This window comes from Schistocerca serialis, chromosome 8 (genome assembly GCF_023864345.2).
Source record: "Schistocerca serialis cubense isolate TAMUIC-IGC-003099 chromosome 8, iqSchSeri2.2, whole genome shotgun sequence".
In the NCBI taxonomy this organism is placed as follows: domain Eukaryota; kingdom Metazoa; phylum Arthropoda; class Insecta; order Orthoptera; family Acrididae; genus Schistocerca; species Schistocerca serialis.
Window position 1 is genome coordinate 224,527,034 of NC_064645.1, and position 14,156 is coordinate 224,541,189.

The 14,156-nt window shown below is 39.4% G+C and overlaps 1 protein-coding gene across 1 annotated transcript in view; it reads left to right on the forward strand.

The window, feature by feature from the left end:
• Nucleotides 1-320: 320 nt before the first annotated feature.
• LOC126417182 (ribosomal oxygenase 1) overlaps nt 321-14,156 on the forward strand; it is a 77,952-nt gene continuing 64,116 nt past the window's right edge. Inside the window, exons 1-2 of the mRNA XM_050085083.1 lie at nt 321-473; nt 1,852-1,966. Of these exons, the coding sequence (XP_049941040.1) occupies nt 414-473; nt 1,852-1,966 (175 nt within the window). The 5' untranslated portion in view covers nt 321-413. The remainder of the gene's footprint in view (nt 474-1,851; nt 1,967-14,156) is intronic.

Consider the following 14,156-nt stretch of genomic DNA (forward strand, 5'->3'; position numbering starts at 1 on the left):
GAACCGCTTACAAATTGAATGTGAGGTATGATACAAACAATGGTGAATTAAAAACTTAAACAGTGCACAGCACACTAATGCCGTGTGGCTGGTTCATGAGAGTCTGTCAACATCTAAATGCAAAATATTGTCAGACCATCAATACTTGACTTCACACGTTCAGCATGAATTATTTGAGGGGTTATAATACTGCTCGTCAATATTTCTAGTATTGGCAACAAGTAAATTAAGCTCCATCCGACGGTCAGTACATTGACAGTTTTACAATATTATTGAAAGTGAGAGGACCCCTGATGTGTATTAGTTTCGACCATTTAGTATCTATGGTCGAAGTGTCCTAGCTATTTTTGAAGATCTTAGGACATTTGTTTGCACACTAAAACAGCAGGACCGCGTGTTGTTATGGTTCGGAGATGGCACCTGTGAACGTGAAGAGAGCGGTGTCAGCTTTTTCTGTTTACTCCAAAAAGAATGTAGGTTACTCAGATGAATGTGGAAGTCTGTTGTTTATATGACTGGATTTTTCAAGGCAGTGGATAGTTCTGTAAATAATGTTGAAGCTTATAACTTTTCTGTTATGCGTTCAAGTGATCACAGAAATAATACCACAAATTTAGAACCAATAACAGTGCTATTAACGATCATTCAGTGGTAATTAAGCAAAACTTGTATCGTGAATGTATTTCAAAATTCTACCTTTCGTACAGAATAATTCCGCAGGGAACTCTGTGCTAGTTGTCAATCGTTCACCTCTCCAAGATTTTATTTAAATTTACAGTCAGCGCGCACATGATTTGAGTAGATATCAGGCTTGTTTACATAATCGTGTTACTCATTTATTGTCTCAGTTTCATTTCCCAGTACCTTTAATGAAGCACCATAATTCATATCCGTTTGCAATAGTGGCTGTTAGTGAGTGACACAGTATGTGATTTCAAAGTGGAACTAGTTTATTCTATATATAATTAGTTGGAATAATTTTTTGAGAGGGGGAGACTACAAAGACAAACCTGGTGTTCTAGAAATGCCTCGAGAACAACTGTTTGCAGATAGATTACATATCATGGTTAGTTTCATTTTTCTTCACAAATATTTCTCATTTTTTAAAGAAATGTCTGCAGCGCCCTCAAGGGATTAACATTAAATGGGTACACATCTATTGAACAACTTTCCAGATGTGTTATAGTGATGTGATGAAACTTAAGACTAAAAGGACTTTGTTGGGCAACTCTAGTGAAGGGTATCTTCACAGAAACTCTCTTACTTTTAGTTTATTTTATAATAAAACTTAGCCCTGTAATACAGTTATGTGTTTTAATGTTAAGTTATTGCATCACACATAAAGAATGCACATATTCAGATTTTTCCTCATTCCAGTGGCCCACTCCACAGAACCTGTGGAATATGATTGGTCTATTCTAAAATATTATCATGATCTTCTTCATAATGTGTTTTATTGACTGTAATGCAATAGTGTAATGTCAGCTAGGGTAGTGGAAAAGTCAGTTTTCATTGAAACATTCCCAGGATATGAATTCACCATTCTTACCTCATGATGTAACTGTATTACAGGCAATGGTATTGGCTTCACATGAATATCTATTTTCTTTGCTGTAATACCATCCCTTTAATGGGGTGCATGCGAAGGAGACATAGATTTACATCTTTGTGTATTCTCTCTCCCCTCAAATTTTTGCAAGGAACTTGGACTTGGTATAGGAAATAACGTATTTACGTGGGAACTTTTCTTTCATGACCTCATTTCTACAGAATATAAATGTGGGATTTGTTGCTTTTCTTACAGGCACTTACTGCCAATTTCTATAAAACATATAAGTTTTCAAATTTCAGATTGTGAAAAAGAAGAAGAAACTAGATGTACTTAAGAAAGACAACAAAAGACTAGAAGTGCCAAATCAAGATGCCTTGGAAGACATCTCTGTAATAACTAAGAGGCAGTCCTCTGGTAGGTATGAAATACATTTGTGTATATTTAAGCGCCACCATGATTTGAATTTGAAGTTCTGATAGCACAGTAAAGTGAAAAAGTGACTGCCAAGATTGCTCAAACCACAACAGTAAGCTACTTGGGCCGTATTAGGCGTGGTTCTGTGAGAGGTGGTATGCCCTTTCCTTCTCTGACATGAAAAATTAGCTGACACAGCCACTGTTTGTCTGAACTCTCTAACTTGGAACTTCAATCACATGTTGAGCAAGCTAGTGTAGTAGTTGCCTCTGTATACATCATAGAGGAGTGAGATTAAACCCTCTTCTAGTTATCTAGGTTTTTGTGGTTTACTGGACAAGACAGGAACCAATTTTCCATTCCAAGTTTGTGCTGTGATGACATCATCACTGAGACATTACAATCTTACTTACTTCCGTTGTCATTTAATATTTTTATAACTAAAGTTAAGAATAGTGGCTGTGCAGCCTGGGCACTTTTCTTGTATGTTACATAAGTCTGCAGTGTGTCAGTTTTGTGTAACTAATGTGAGGATAGTTTTAGGCAAGAAAGTGAGCAAGATATATTCTTTATGACTTGATGAAATGTAGCTGTAAACTTTTAATTGCTTCAGATTGTTATTGTTGAGCAATTTGCAGTGTAATGGGAATACAGTGGATTAATATATGCAGCCCGTATTTACCAGAAACAAGTGAAAGTGTGGCAAGTACACTGCAAACAGTTAACAGTCTGATGATATTTGTTGTTCTGTTTCACACAATGGAACTAAAAAATGGTACAAATGGGTGTGAGCACTATGGGACTTAACATCTGAGATCATTACTCCACTAGAATTTAGAACTACTTAAACCTAAGGACATCACATACATCCATGCCCAAGGCAAGATTCGAACCTGCGACTGTAGCGGTCGCGTGGTTCCAGACTGAAGAGACTAGAACCACTCGGCCACAGCGGCCGGCCACAATGGAACTGATATGTAGCATAGTGAAAGGTGGACTGAAAGGTGTGAGGTTAGTTGTGTATTGTTTAAGCTAGTCAATGTACTATCATGAGAAACAACTTCGCTATAGTTACTGAATAGTTCAGGTAGTGATTCAAAGGAAAGTCAGTATCAGGGGTTACACACATTTCTTATTGCTCTCCATTGCATGTTTGGCTTTATATACCATGTGACAAAATTATATTCAATGCAATGACAACATACACTATGTGATCAAAGGTATCCCGACACCTGGCTGAAAATTTGTGGTGCCCTCCATCGGTAATTCTAGAGTTCGATATTGGTGTTGGCCAACCTTAGCCTTGATGACAGCTTCCACTCTCATAGTCATACGTTTAGTCAGGTTTCTTGGGGAAAACAGCCCTTTCTTCATGGAGTGCTGCACTGAGGAGAGGTATCAGTGTCAGTTGGTGAGGCCTGGCACGAAGTTGGCGTTTCAAAACTTCCCAAAGGTGTTCAGTAGGATTCAGGTCAGGACTCTGTGCAGACCAGTCCATTACAGGGATGTTATTGTCGTGCAACCACTCTGCCACAGGCCATGCATTATGAACAGGTGCTTGATCGTGTTGAAAGATGCCATAGCCATCCCCGAATTGTTCTTCAACAAGCAAGAAGGTGTTTAAAACATCACTGTAGGCCTGTGCTGTGATAGTGCCATGCAAAACAACAAGGGGTGCAAGACCTCTCCACAAAAAACATGACCACACCACAACACCACCGCCTCAGAATTTTACTGTTGGCACTAAACACGCTAGCAGATGACGTTCACCAGGCATTCGCCATACCCAAAGCTGCCATTGGATCGCCACTTTGTGTACCATGATTCGTTACTCCACATAACGTTATTCCGTTGTTCAATCGTCCAATGTTTATGCTCCTTACACCAAGCGAGGCATTGTTTGGCATTTACCGCCCTGATGTGTGGCTTATGAGCAGCCGCTCAACCATGAAATCCAAGTTTTCTCATTTCCCACGTAACTGTCATAGTACTTGCGGTGGATTCTGATGCGGTTTGGAATTCCTATGTCATGGTCTGGACAGATGTCTGCCTATTACACATTACAACCCTCTTCAGATGTCGGCAGTCTCTGTCAGTCAACAGACAAGGCCGGCCTGTACGCTTTTGTGCTGTATGTGTCCCTTCACATTTCCACTGCACTATCACATCGGAAACAGTGGACCTAGGGATGTTAAGGAGTGTGGAAATCTCACGTACAGACGTATGACACAAGTGACACCCAATCACCTGACCACATTCGAAGTCTGTGAATTCTGCAGAGCACCCCGTTCTGCTCTCTCACAATGTGTAATCACTACTGAGGTCTCTGATGTGGAGAACCTGGCAGTAGGTGGCAGCACAGTGCACCTAATATGACAAACGTATGTTTTTGGCGGTGTCCAAATGCTTTCGATCACATAGTGTATATCTTGTGAACTACTGGGATTTTGACTGCCATTTATTTGAATAAATTGTGCATTCCATGGTTATTTTCCAGTCAGTATTTGCTACATCGGATCTGGCCACTCCTAGACTACTTACAAGTTCTGGTTGACACACACCGTTGTTCATATCACATTTCATGTTGGGTGCTATCAACACTGCCGTGCAAAAAATGTGATAGAACCGTCCCCATTCTAGCGTCTTACTGTTATTAATTACGAAAAGTTCAGTCAAGATGAAAGTCACTTTATAATTTGACAATGAGGTATGTGCCAGCCATCAGGGCAGGATTACGCTGTTGTGTAATGAAAGGAAACAACTGTAATAATCTGTGTGCACCATGAAGTCAAATGTGTAACAAAACAACATATATAACTACTTACTCGATATTCATTTCCACACAGAAGAAGGAAAATGAGAAAATAAAAATCAGAAATGCTCTGAATTTCCTAGATCTCATGTAGTTCCCCAGTGTACCATTGGACAGAATAAGGACTGATCCTCAAACCATTTGTGTGTTTGGATCAACTTTGTCCCACCAACTCACATCACTGAAATGCTTTTGATGAAGTGCATAACAAGCACAATATTTTAAGTTGTCAAAAACAAATCTGCCATCAAACCACACTGATTTCTCTTTTGATTAGATTAGATTAATATTTGTTCCATAGATCATGAATACGACACTTCATAATGATGTGGAACACGTTAGTTTCTGTACATGTCACAATTCAATTTTTTCATTGTTGCAAAATTATAAATGTGTATCAAAAAGTTTGTCTATTGAGTAGAAGGAGTTGCCATTCAGAAATTCTTTTAATTTGTTTTTAAATGCTGGTTGGTTATGTGACAGATTGGTAAATGAATATAAACTTTTGTGGCAGTATAATTCACCACTTTCTGTGCCGAAGGTAGATTGAACACAGACTAGTGAAGATCAGCCTTTCTCCTAGTTGTAGTTATGTACATTGCTATTGTTTTTGAACAAGGAGTGATCTCATAAGTGAATATTATATTTCAAAGCTCCTGTGAATACCCGTTGTATATGTTTGCAAGATGATCTTGGGTCAGCTCCAGCTGTTATTCTGATTATATGCTTTTGTGTAGTGGGTTACCCCAAGATATATTGCCATACAAAAGCAGCGAGGCATAATAAGCTAATTTACTGCTATGTTTATCACCAAAATTTGCAATAATCCTAAAAGCAGCTGAACTCAAATGTTTCAGTAAATCATCAGTGTTTCTTCCAGTTCAATCTCTCATCAGTACACACACTCAAAAATTTTGAATATTCTACCTTAGCTACAGACTCGTGTGCAAAGTTTATGTTTATTAATGGTGGTGTGCCATTTAATGTACATAACTGTATATGCTGTGTTTTATCAAAATTTAATGAAATATATTGCTTACAGTTTCCTCAGTTATTTTTTGTTGTTGGCTGTGGTCAATATATTTGTAACATCAGCAAAAAGAAGTAGCTTTGAATCTTTGTGTGGGGTTTCTCCAGGAACATCATGTAGAAAATTCCTCACACAGTTAGGAATACTGACAGCAAGAAGTCAGTACATATGCTCTCTGATGAATTTTGTCATTAAACTATGCTCATAATGAAATAAATTGTTCATACCACAACTATAACAGTAGGGGTAAAGATGATCTCCATTTTGAACTAAAAAATTGTCACTTGTACAGAAGAGAGTAAAGAATGCTGCTATTAAGACTTTTAATGCACTGCCTAATTATATTAAATGTACAAGAGAAAAGGAAATGCTATTCAGATATATGTTAAAAAATCCTCCTTAACCATCCACTGTACTCCTTAGATGAATTCTTTTCCAGAAATAATTAAAAGTTCCCATATACAGTTTTAACGCACTCCTTGAAGAAAAAGATATATCTTGTTATTCATGTGTTAGATGACAGATACTATACTGTGTTAATCTCAGACAGTGAATTACAATGCTAGATAAATGTTAGCTAGTAAATAAGAAAAAGTTATATTATCGTACTAAGTTGTTATTATTCTGTAGTATTAATTGTATTTTTATAATTGTATTGACATGCTCCACATCCAAGTGTATTACTTGCGTGTATGGATCCGTGGAATATGCATACTAATTACATAAATAAAATTATAATTTAGCAAGTCATTAATGTATGCACTGATGGGGAAAAACTCCCCAACATTAAAAAGTAATTAATGCTGTAATGAAACTCCAGGAATACAGTTGACTAGATGACATATTTAAATGATCCATAAAATTTCTGGCATGCTGCCGCATAAATTTGACTTCTTCTTCTGCTTTTCATGCACCCACAGTTGGCTTCATTTGTAATGCCTAAGTGCTGTGGAGAGTACCTGTTGGCTTCAAAAACTCTTCTCAAGTGTAGAAGCTCTTCCTCCAAACCAGTCCCGTCAGCAATGATGTGTGCTCTGTGTACCAGAGTTTCGAGTACACTCATTGTCTGCAAAGGTTGGTGGCAGCTATTTGCACATAAATATAAATCCTCATGGATCGGTTTTCGATATACTGCGTGTCCCGAAGTGCCATCATCTTTGCACCATACTAACACATCCAATAATGGAAGGCACCCATCTTTTTCGATTTCCATCATGAACTGAATTTGTCTGTGGATGGAATTCATCATGGGACCACCCTACAAATGTGTCATGAACGTACCTCCAAAACAGTGTGGGCTTCAAGCTAGCAGATTTCAGCATCTTCTCTTCAAAGTCCTCCCTAAGAAAGTTGGCTAGCAAAGGCGAAAAGGGACTACTCATGGCAACAATGTCAGTGTGTACATAAAATTCGTTATATAATAAAAAAATATGTTGAGGTCAAAACACGTTCAACCAAAGCTGAAATCTCTTTATCGAGAGTTTTTTCAATGAGAAACAGTGATGCTACATTGAAACTGATGAACATATCAGAATTGCACAGTTTGAGTGATTTCAGTTTGCCGATGAAATGAACGATTGCCAGGTGCAAGTCTTTTGAGGTGACGCCACTTTGGTGACTTGTGTGTCAGTGAGAATGAAAGAATGATGATGAACACTATATAAACACCTAGCCCCTGAGTGGAGAAAATTTCCAACCCAGCCGGGAATCAAACCCGGGCCCACTGGCATTAAATGCTGGTGCGCTGTCCCCTCAGCTACAGTGGCAGACAGTTTGCCAATAATTCCACAGAGATATGTATGTCATGAATGCATTTTCGCACCAGGGGTCTTAATAATTATGCTAAGTGTTTGCACAATCATAGGTAGGAGAGCCATTGTTACTCACTATCGGATGCAGAGGAACACCATTCTTGTGAATCTTTGGAAGTCCATAAAGTCTTGGAGGAACCACACAACTTGGTTTCAATCTTCGCACAACTTCTGGTGGAAGGGAGGTGGTGTTCAGAAACGAAGCAGTCTTGGTTGGTGGGGTCTTTACTAATCTTCCAGTATGTGCTGTCACCCAGAAAACTGTTCATTTTATCATGATAGTCATCATGTGACATTAAAACAGTGGCATTTCCTTTATCAACTGGAAGAACTACCATCATGGTATCCTGGCAAAGTTCACGTAGTACAGCCCTCTCTGCCACAGATATGTTACTTCTTTGTGGGCGAGCCTACGTAACTGCTCGACAAGATTTGCATCTTATTTCTTATGCTGAATCCATAGAAAGAGGATGAACAGCTTCTTGAAAGGCACTGATGAAAGCTGGTGTTGGTAAAACCTTCGATGTGAGTGCAAAGTTCAGTCCTTTATTTAAAACCATCATCTTATTGTCATCCAAATATTTATCCATTATACTAATGAGGGAGTGTCGAATAACGGTTTCTAGATGTGAAGACGTCTCAAACCGGCTAAACTTTTCCTTCTGTCTCGATGTGTGTACCTCACAAACCCAGTCTGACTTAGCCCACGTTGTACCATCAATCCAGTGCCATGAATTGTAGGGTAACTCCACAGATATCCTTAGATGTAGGTGATAGTTGTTCCAAAACCAGGTTCCGTTAAAGATGATTTGGTGCTTTGGAAGCCTGGGGTTTACAAGATCCCCCGTGAATGCAACCATTCATACATCGGACATACGACACGTACTGTCCAGGAGAGGTGCACAGAGCACTGCATGTACACCCGACTCTTACAACCTAATAAATCAGTGGTGGCGGAGCACTGTATTGACGCTGGGCACACTATGGTGTACAGTACCATCACTATTTTAGCCTCAACTTCATCTTTCTGGGACTCAGTTGTGAAGGAAGCAATTGAAAATCGGTTGGCAATCAATTTAATTAATAGAGATAGTGGCTTCAGCTTGGAAAAATCATGGACTCTGGCAATTTCTGTAATAAAATCACAAAGACGTCGTGACAGTTCAGCTCGCAGCGATACATCGGTGCCACCTTGTGGATCGACTGCGCAGCCGTAGATCTAATTCCATGCATATGTCATACCTCTTTGCCGCCAATCAATGTCTCTGGTGCCTTGTGCATGTTTGGCCGCATGCGTAGTGGTGCGGTCCGCTGGTTTAAAAGGATGGAGCAAGTGCTGGAGCGTCAGTCACCTCAGCTAACTCTGAAGGGGGCTGGACGGTATTCAGCCAAAATATTAGAAGAAGAAGAAGAAGTAGAAGAAGAAGTCGAATTTATGCAACTGCACACCCAAAATTTTATGGATCAGTCTTTGCAGCACGAAAATATGAAGACATATTTAAATGATCAACATTGCAAGATCGCAGGTTAATGTAAGAGCATGATAAGCCATTGCAAATTTGAAATGTTGGTATACTAGTAACTAGTATAACCATTAGAATGTCGAATGCAAGCATGCAAATGTAGATGCATTATGTTGTACAGTTTTCAGATGCCAGCTTGTATAGTGGAGTTCAGCACCTGTTGCACTTGGTCGACCAATAAAGGGATGGTTAATGCAGTTTGTGGATGACACTGGAGTTGTCACCTCATGATGTCCCACATGTGCTCAACTGGAGCCAGATCTGGAGTTCGAGCAAGCCAAGGCAACATGTCGACACTTTAGAGCATGTTGGGTTACAATAGCGGAATGCGGGCAAGTGTTATTCTGTAGGAAAACAGCCCCTGGAATGCTGTTCATAAATGGCAGCACAACAGGTTGAACTACCAGACTGCTGTACAGATTTGCAGTGAGGGTGCATGGGATAACCATGAACATGCTTCTGCTGTCGTACAAAATTGCGCCCCTGACTGTAACTCCATGTGTAGGTCCAATATGTCTAGCACGCAGACAGGCTGGTTGCAGACCCTCAGCTGACCTCCTTCCAACCAACACATGGCCATCACTGGCACCGAGGCAGAACCAGCTTTCATCAGAAAACACAATAGACCTTCACCTTGCCTTTCTGTGAGCTCTCATTAGACACCACTGAATCACAAATAGCAGGGGTTTGGGGCCAGTGGAATGCACGTGACAGGGTGTTTGCCTTCAGAGGTGACCTTGAAGTAACCAATTTGTGCCAGTTCACTGTGTCACTGTGATGCCAACAGCTGCATAGTTGCTGCTGCAGATGTGATATGATGCACCAGAACGATATACCGAACACAGTGGTCTTCCCTCTCAGTATTGCCATGTGGCCATCTGGAGCCTGCTCTTCTTGGGACTGTACATTCTCATAATCACCGCTGCCAGCAGTCATATTCAGTGGCTGCATTTCTGCCAAGTCTTTCTGCAGTATCACAGAATGAATATTGAGTGTCTCGTAGCCCTATTACACGACCTCATTCGAACTCAGTGAGGTGTTGATAATGGCATCTTTGTCCCCGTAAAGGCATTCTTGACTAATATCAACTCACCACATCCAATCTCAGAGGTAAGTAACACTCCCTACTGTTACAACGTGTATTTAAAGGGAACGTGATTTGCATCCTCAATGTGGTGCTACTAGTGCCACTACTAGTGCCACTCTTATGCGACTGGCACAAAATTTGAACGATGTAGGAAAAGACAGATTGCTACTTACCATACAGAAGACATGTCAAGTTGCATACAGGCACAATTAAAAGACACTTGACGTGTATTATTTATGATATATAGCAAGCTGTCTTTTCATACATTGTTGATATTCTCACCTGTAGTTTCCATGTTTCGATTGGCTTAAAATTTGAATGGATATCATCTTTCGGATGTAGAAACACACCTACCAACACAACTTTATCTTTGTGTTGCAATATAATTTATTTACTTTTCTGTCAGTCTGTTAAGAACAATAAGGGACCAAAGACTAATTCGTGTGGGACCCCATTCTTGATATCTCCCCAGCTTGAAGAATCTGCAGATCTTTGCACATTATATGAACTTTCTATTTCAATATTGTGCACTCTCCCAGTTAAATATGAATTATACTGTTTAGGCACTGTCCCAATTGGATCGCAATGTTTAAGCTTATCTAGCAGAATTTCATGATTTACACTATCAAAAGTTGTCGAGAGATCACAAAAAATCCCAATGAGCGATGTTCAGTTATTCAGAGCATTTAATTTTTGATCAGTGAGAGCATACATAGCATTTTCTATTAAAAGGCTTTTCTGAAAGCCAAATTGATATTTTGTTAGTAACGTATTTTTATGGATTTTTTAAACTAGTCTTGAATACATTACTTTTTCAAAAATTTTGGTTAAAGCTGTGAGAAGTGGGACTGAGTGGTAGTTGGCATCAGTCCACTCCCACTTTTTTTGTAATGGTTTCAAAATAGCATATTTCAGTCTATCAGGGAAAATGCCCTCTTTCAGTGAGCTATTATGTACACAGATTAACCAAACGTTATGATCACATACCTAATAGCTGGTATGTCCACCTTTGGCACGGATAACAGCTGTGACATGTCATGACATGGAAGCAGTGTGTCATTGGTAGGTACTTGGAGAGAGCTAGTACCACATCTGCACACGCAAGACACCTAATTCCTGTAAATTCAGTGGAGGGGGCAATGATCTCTGATTTCACATTCAATCATATCCCAGATGTATTTGGTTAGTTCCACATCTGGCGAATTGGGGAGCCAACACAACAATTGGAAGTCACCACTGTGTTCCTCAAACCACACCATGTCACTCCTGGCCTTCTGACATGGCACATAATGTTGTTTAAAAATGCCACAGCCATCGGGAAACATGCTTGTCATGAAGGGGTATATGTGGTCTGCAACTAGCATACAATACTCCTTTGCCATCATGGTGCCATGCGCGAGCTCCACTGGAACCATGGATGCCCACATGAATGTTTCCAAGAGCATAATGAAGCCGCTGCCAACTTGTCTCCGTCCTGCAGTACAGGTGTCAAGAAGCTGTTCCCCTGTAAGAAAACAGATTCGCATCCTCACATCAGCATGATGATGAAGTTATCAGGATCCATCAGACCTTGCAGCACTCTGCCAATGCACCAACATCCAGTGGCAACAGTCACATGCTCATTTCAGTCAAAGTTGCCAAGTGGTGTTAACATTGGCACAAGCATAGGTCATTGGCTGTGGAGGCCTATTGTTAGGAGTTCTCAGTGTATTGTGTGTTCAAACTCTTTTGTGCTCTGCCCAGCATTAAAGTCTGATGTTAGTTCTGTCACAGTTCGCCACCTGTCCTGTTTTACCAATCTGTCCAGCCAACAACATCTGACATCTGTAAAGAGGGGTGGCCGCCCAACCCCATGACCTCTGGACTTGATTTCAGCATGTGTTGAAGACACTCACCACAGCACTCTTCGAATACCCAACTTGCTGTGCACTTTCCAAAAATGCATGTTCCGAGCCTCCAGGCCATCACAATCTGCCCTCAGTCAAACTCAGATAGGTCACGCGCCGTCCGCATTCGAGACACGGACAGCATGCTCACTGATGTTGCCTGGACAGAGTTATATCGATAGTAGGTCAGTGGTCATAATGCTCTGGCTGATCCGTGTATGTGGCTGAGAATGCTACTTGTCTGTTGGGAACAAGCTTTTGGTACTCTGTTGGAATAACTGTCAATTCCATGCAAGCTTTTGCTTTTGAATGAGTTTATTAATTTTGTTATTTTCCTAGATGAAAAAGGAGATGTGGGTAGAATTTCAGTTTTATCAATTTGCATAGGTATTGCCTCTTTCATACATAGCCTTGCCTTTTATAATGAACATCTGTACCCCATTTTCTCCACGACATTTTAAAAATGATTATGAAAAATATTTTCAACTTTTGACTTTTTGTTGAAAAACTTTTCATTCATTTTGTTGATAATACAATCTTCATGCACTTTTGGTTGCCCTATTTCCCTTTCAACAATGTTCCAGATTGTTTTAATTTTATCAGAGGTGATAATCTCAGACATAATATGCGTACATCTAGACGTAATACGCGTTCATCTGGCCATCTTAATGTAGTACAGAAGTTTTTATAGTATTTGACTCTTTCTGAGTCATTACACTTTTTTGCTATTAGATACATTTCCAGTTACAACATTATGTTTGTCCCTTTAGTAACCCATGGGTTTTACATGGTTCATTACAATTACATTTCACTGTTTTGTTAGGGAACCTGTTTCCAAATATACCCAAAAATGTGACATGAAATAAGTTTATTTAAAATTGGTGTCAGGCTCCTGGTACTCCTAATCCCAATCTAACTGCTGCAAGCTCTTCTGAAAATTTGCAATAGTTAAATCATTAATTGAATGCAACATTTTAGGAACTTTTTCTCACTACTGTATGGAGCTACATCATGCACTGTAATTAGCTGTGTGTCGTGATCAGAAAGACCCTTCTTAATCCTAGCTGATTAAATTTATCTTGGTCTATGAAAATATTATCTATCAGTGTGCTGCTTTTCTGTACTACTTAACTACAAAAATCAATAACTGACGTCAAATCTGAAGAACCGCGTAATACTTCAAGGTATCAGACTCGTTCAGAAAATCTGCACTGAAATCCCCACAAATAATAATTTGCTTCCCATGTCTGACAGATAGCACAACAAAGAATCCAAGTTTTCAGAAATAGCTAAAAATTTCCCAGTAGGGACCTGTATATAGTTACAATTATAAAAGTACCATTATTTTGTTTAAACTCACAGGCACCTGCTTCTAAATGTTGCTACACTTTTTTTTTTAAGTGTCTAAATATTTCACACTGTGATAACATTTAACATAATATATAACAAGTCATCCTTAATCCATATTCTCTCTTCTTATACATATCGTATGATGATCATATAGACATAGTATATTTGTTACATCCTCAGTTTCTAAATCTTCCGAACAAACAAGAACCTCATCTACTTTGTTTTTTAAATCTCTTACAAGAGTCTTGTAATATTTTAAGATTACCTGCTTGCCTCAGCTTCTTATTAAGCTTACATTCTTTTCAATGTTGAATCTCTAAAAATTTTGCTATCACCCAGCCAATAAACCCTTTCCTTTCCTGTTGAGAAGCAGACCATGCCTAGGGAAATCCCATCTACCAATAGCATCAGCAGGAACCAAACCAATATCGGTTTATACATTTTAATTATTCCTTGAGTGCTGGCAGCCTAGAGTTTAACTGGGTACTGGATTAATGATTAATTGCAGGTGGATATTCAGGAACATGTAAGAGGAGACCATCATAACTTTAATGAAGTTTGGGAAGGTAATAACTGTGTGTAAGGGGGGGGGGGGGGGGGATGCATCTGATCATCCATACTTAGGTCTCATTGCTCTTGCCAAGTTACAGAAAAATTAAATGTAGAGATTGTTAAATGCAGACATTGTTTT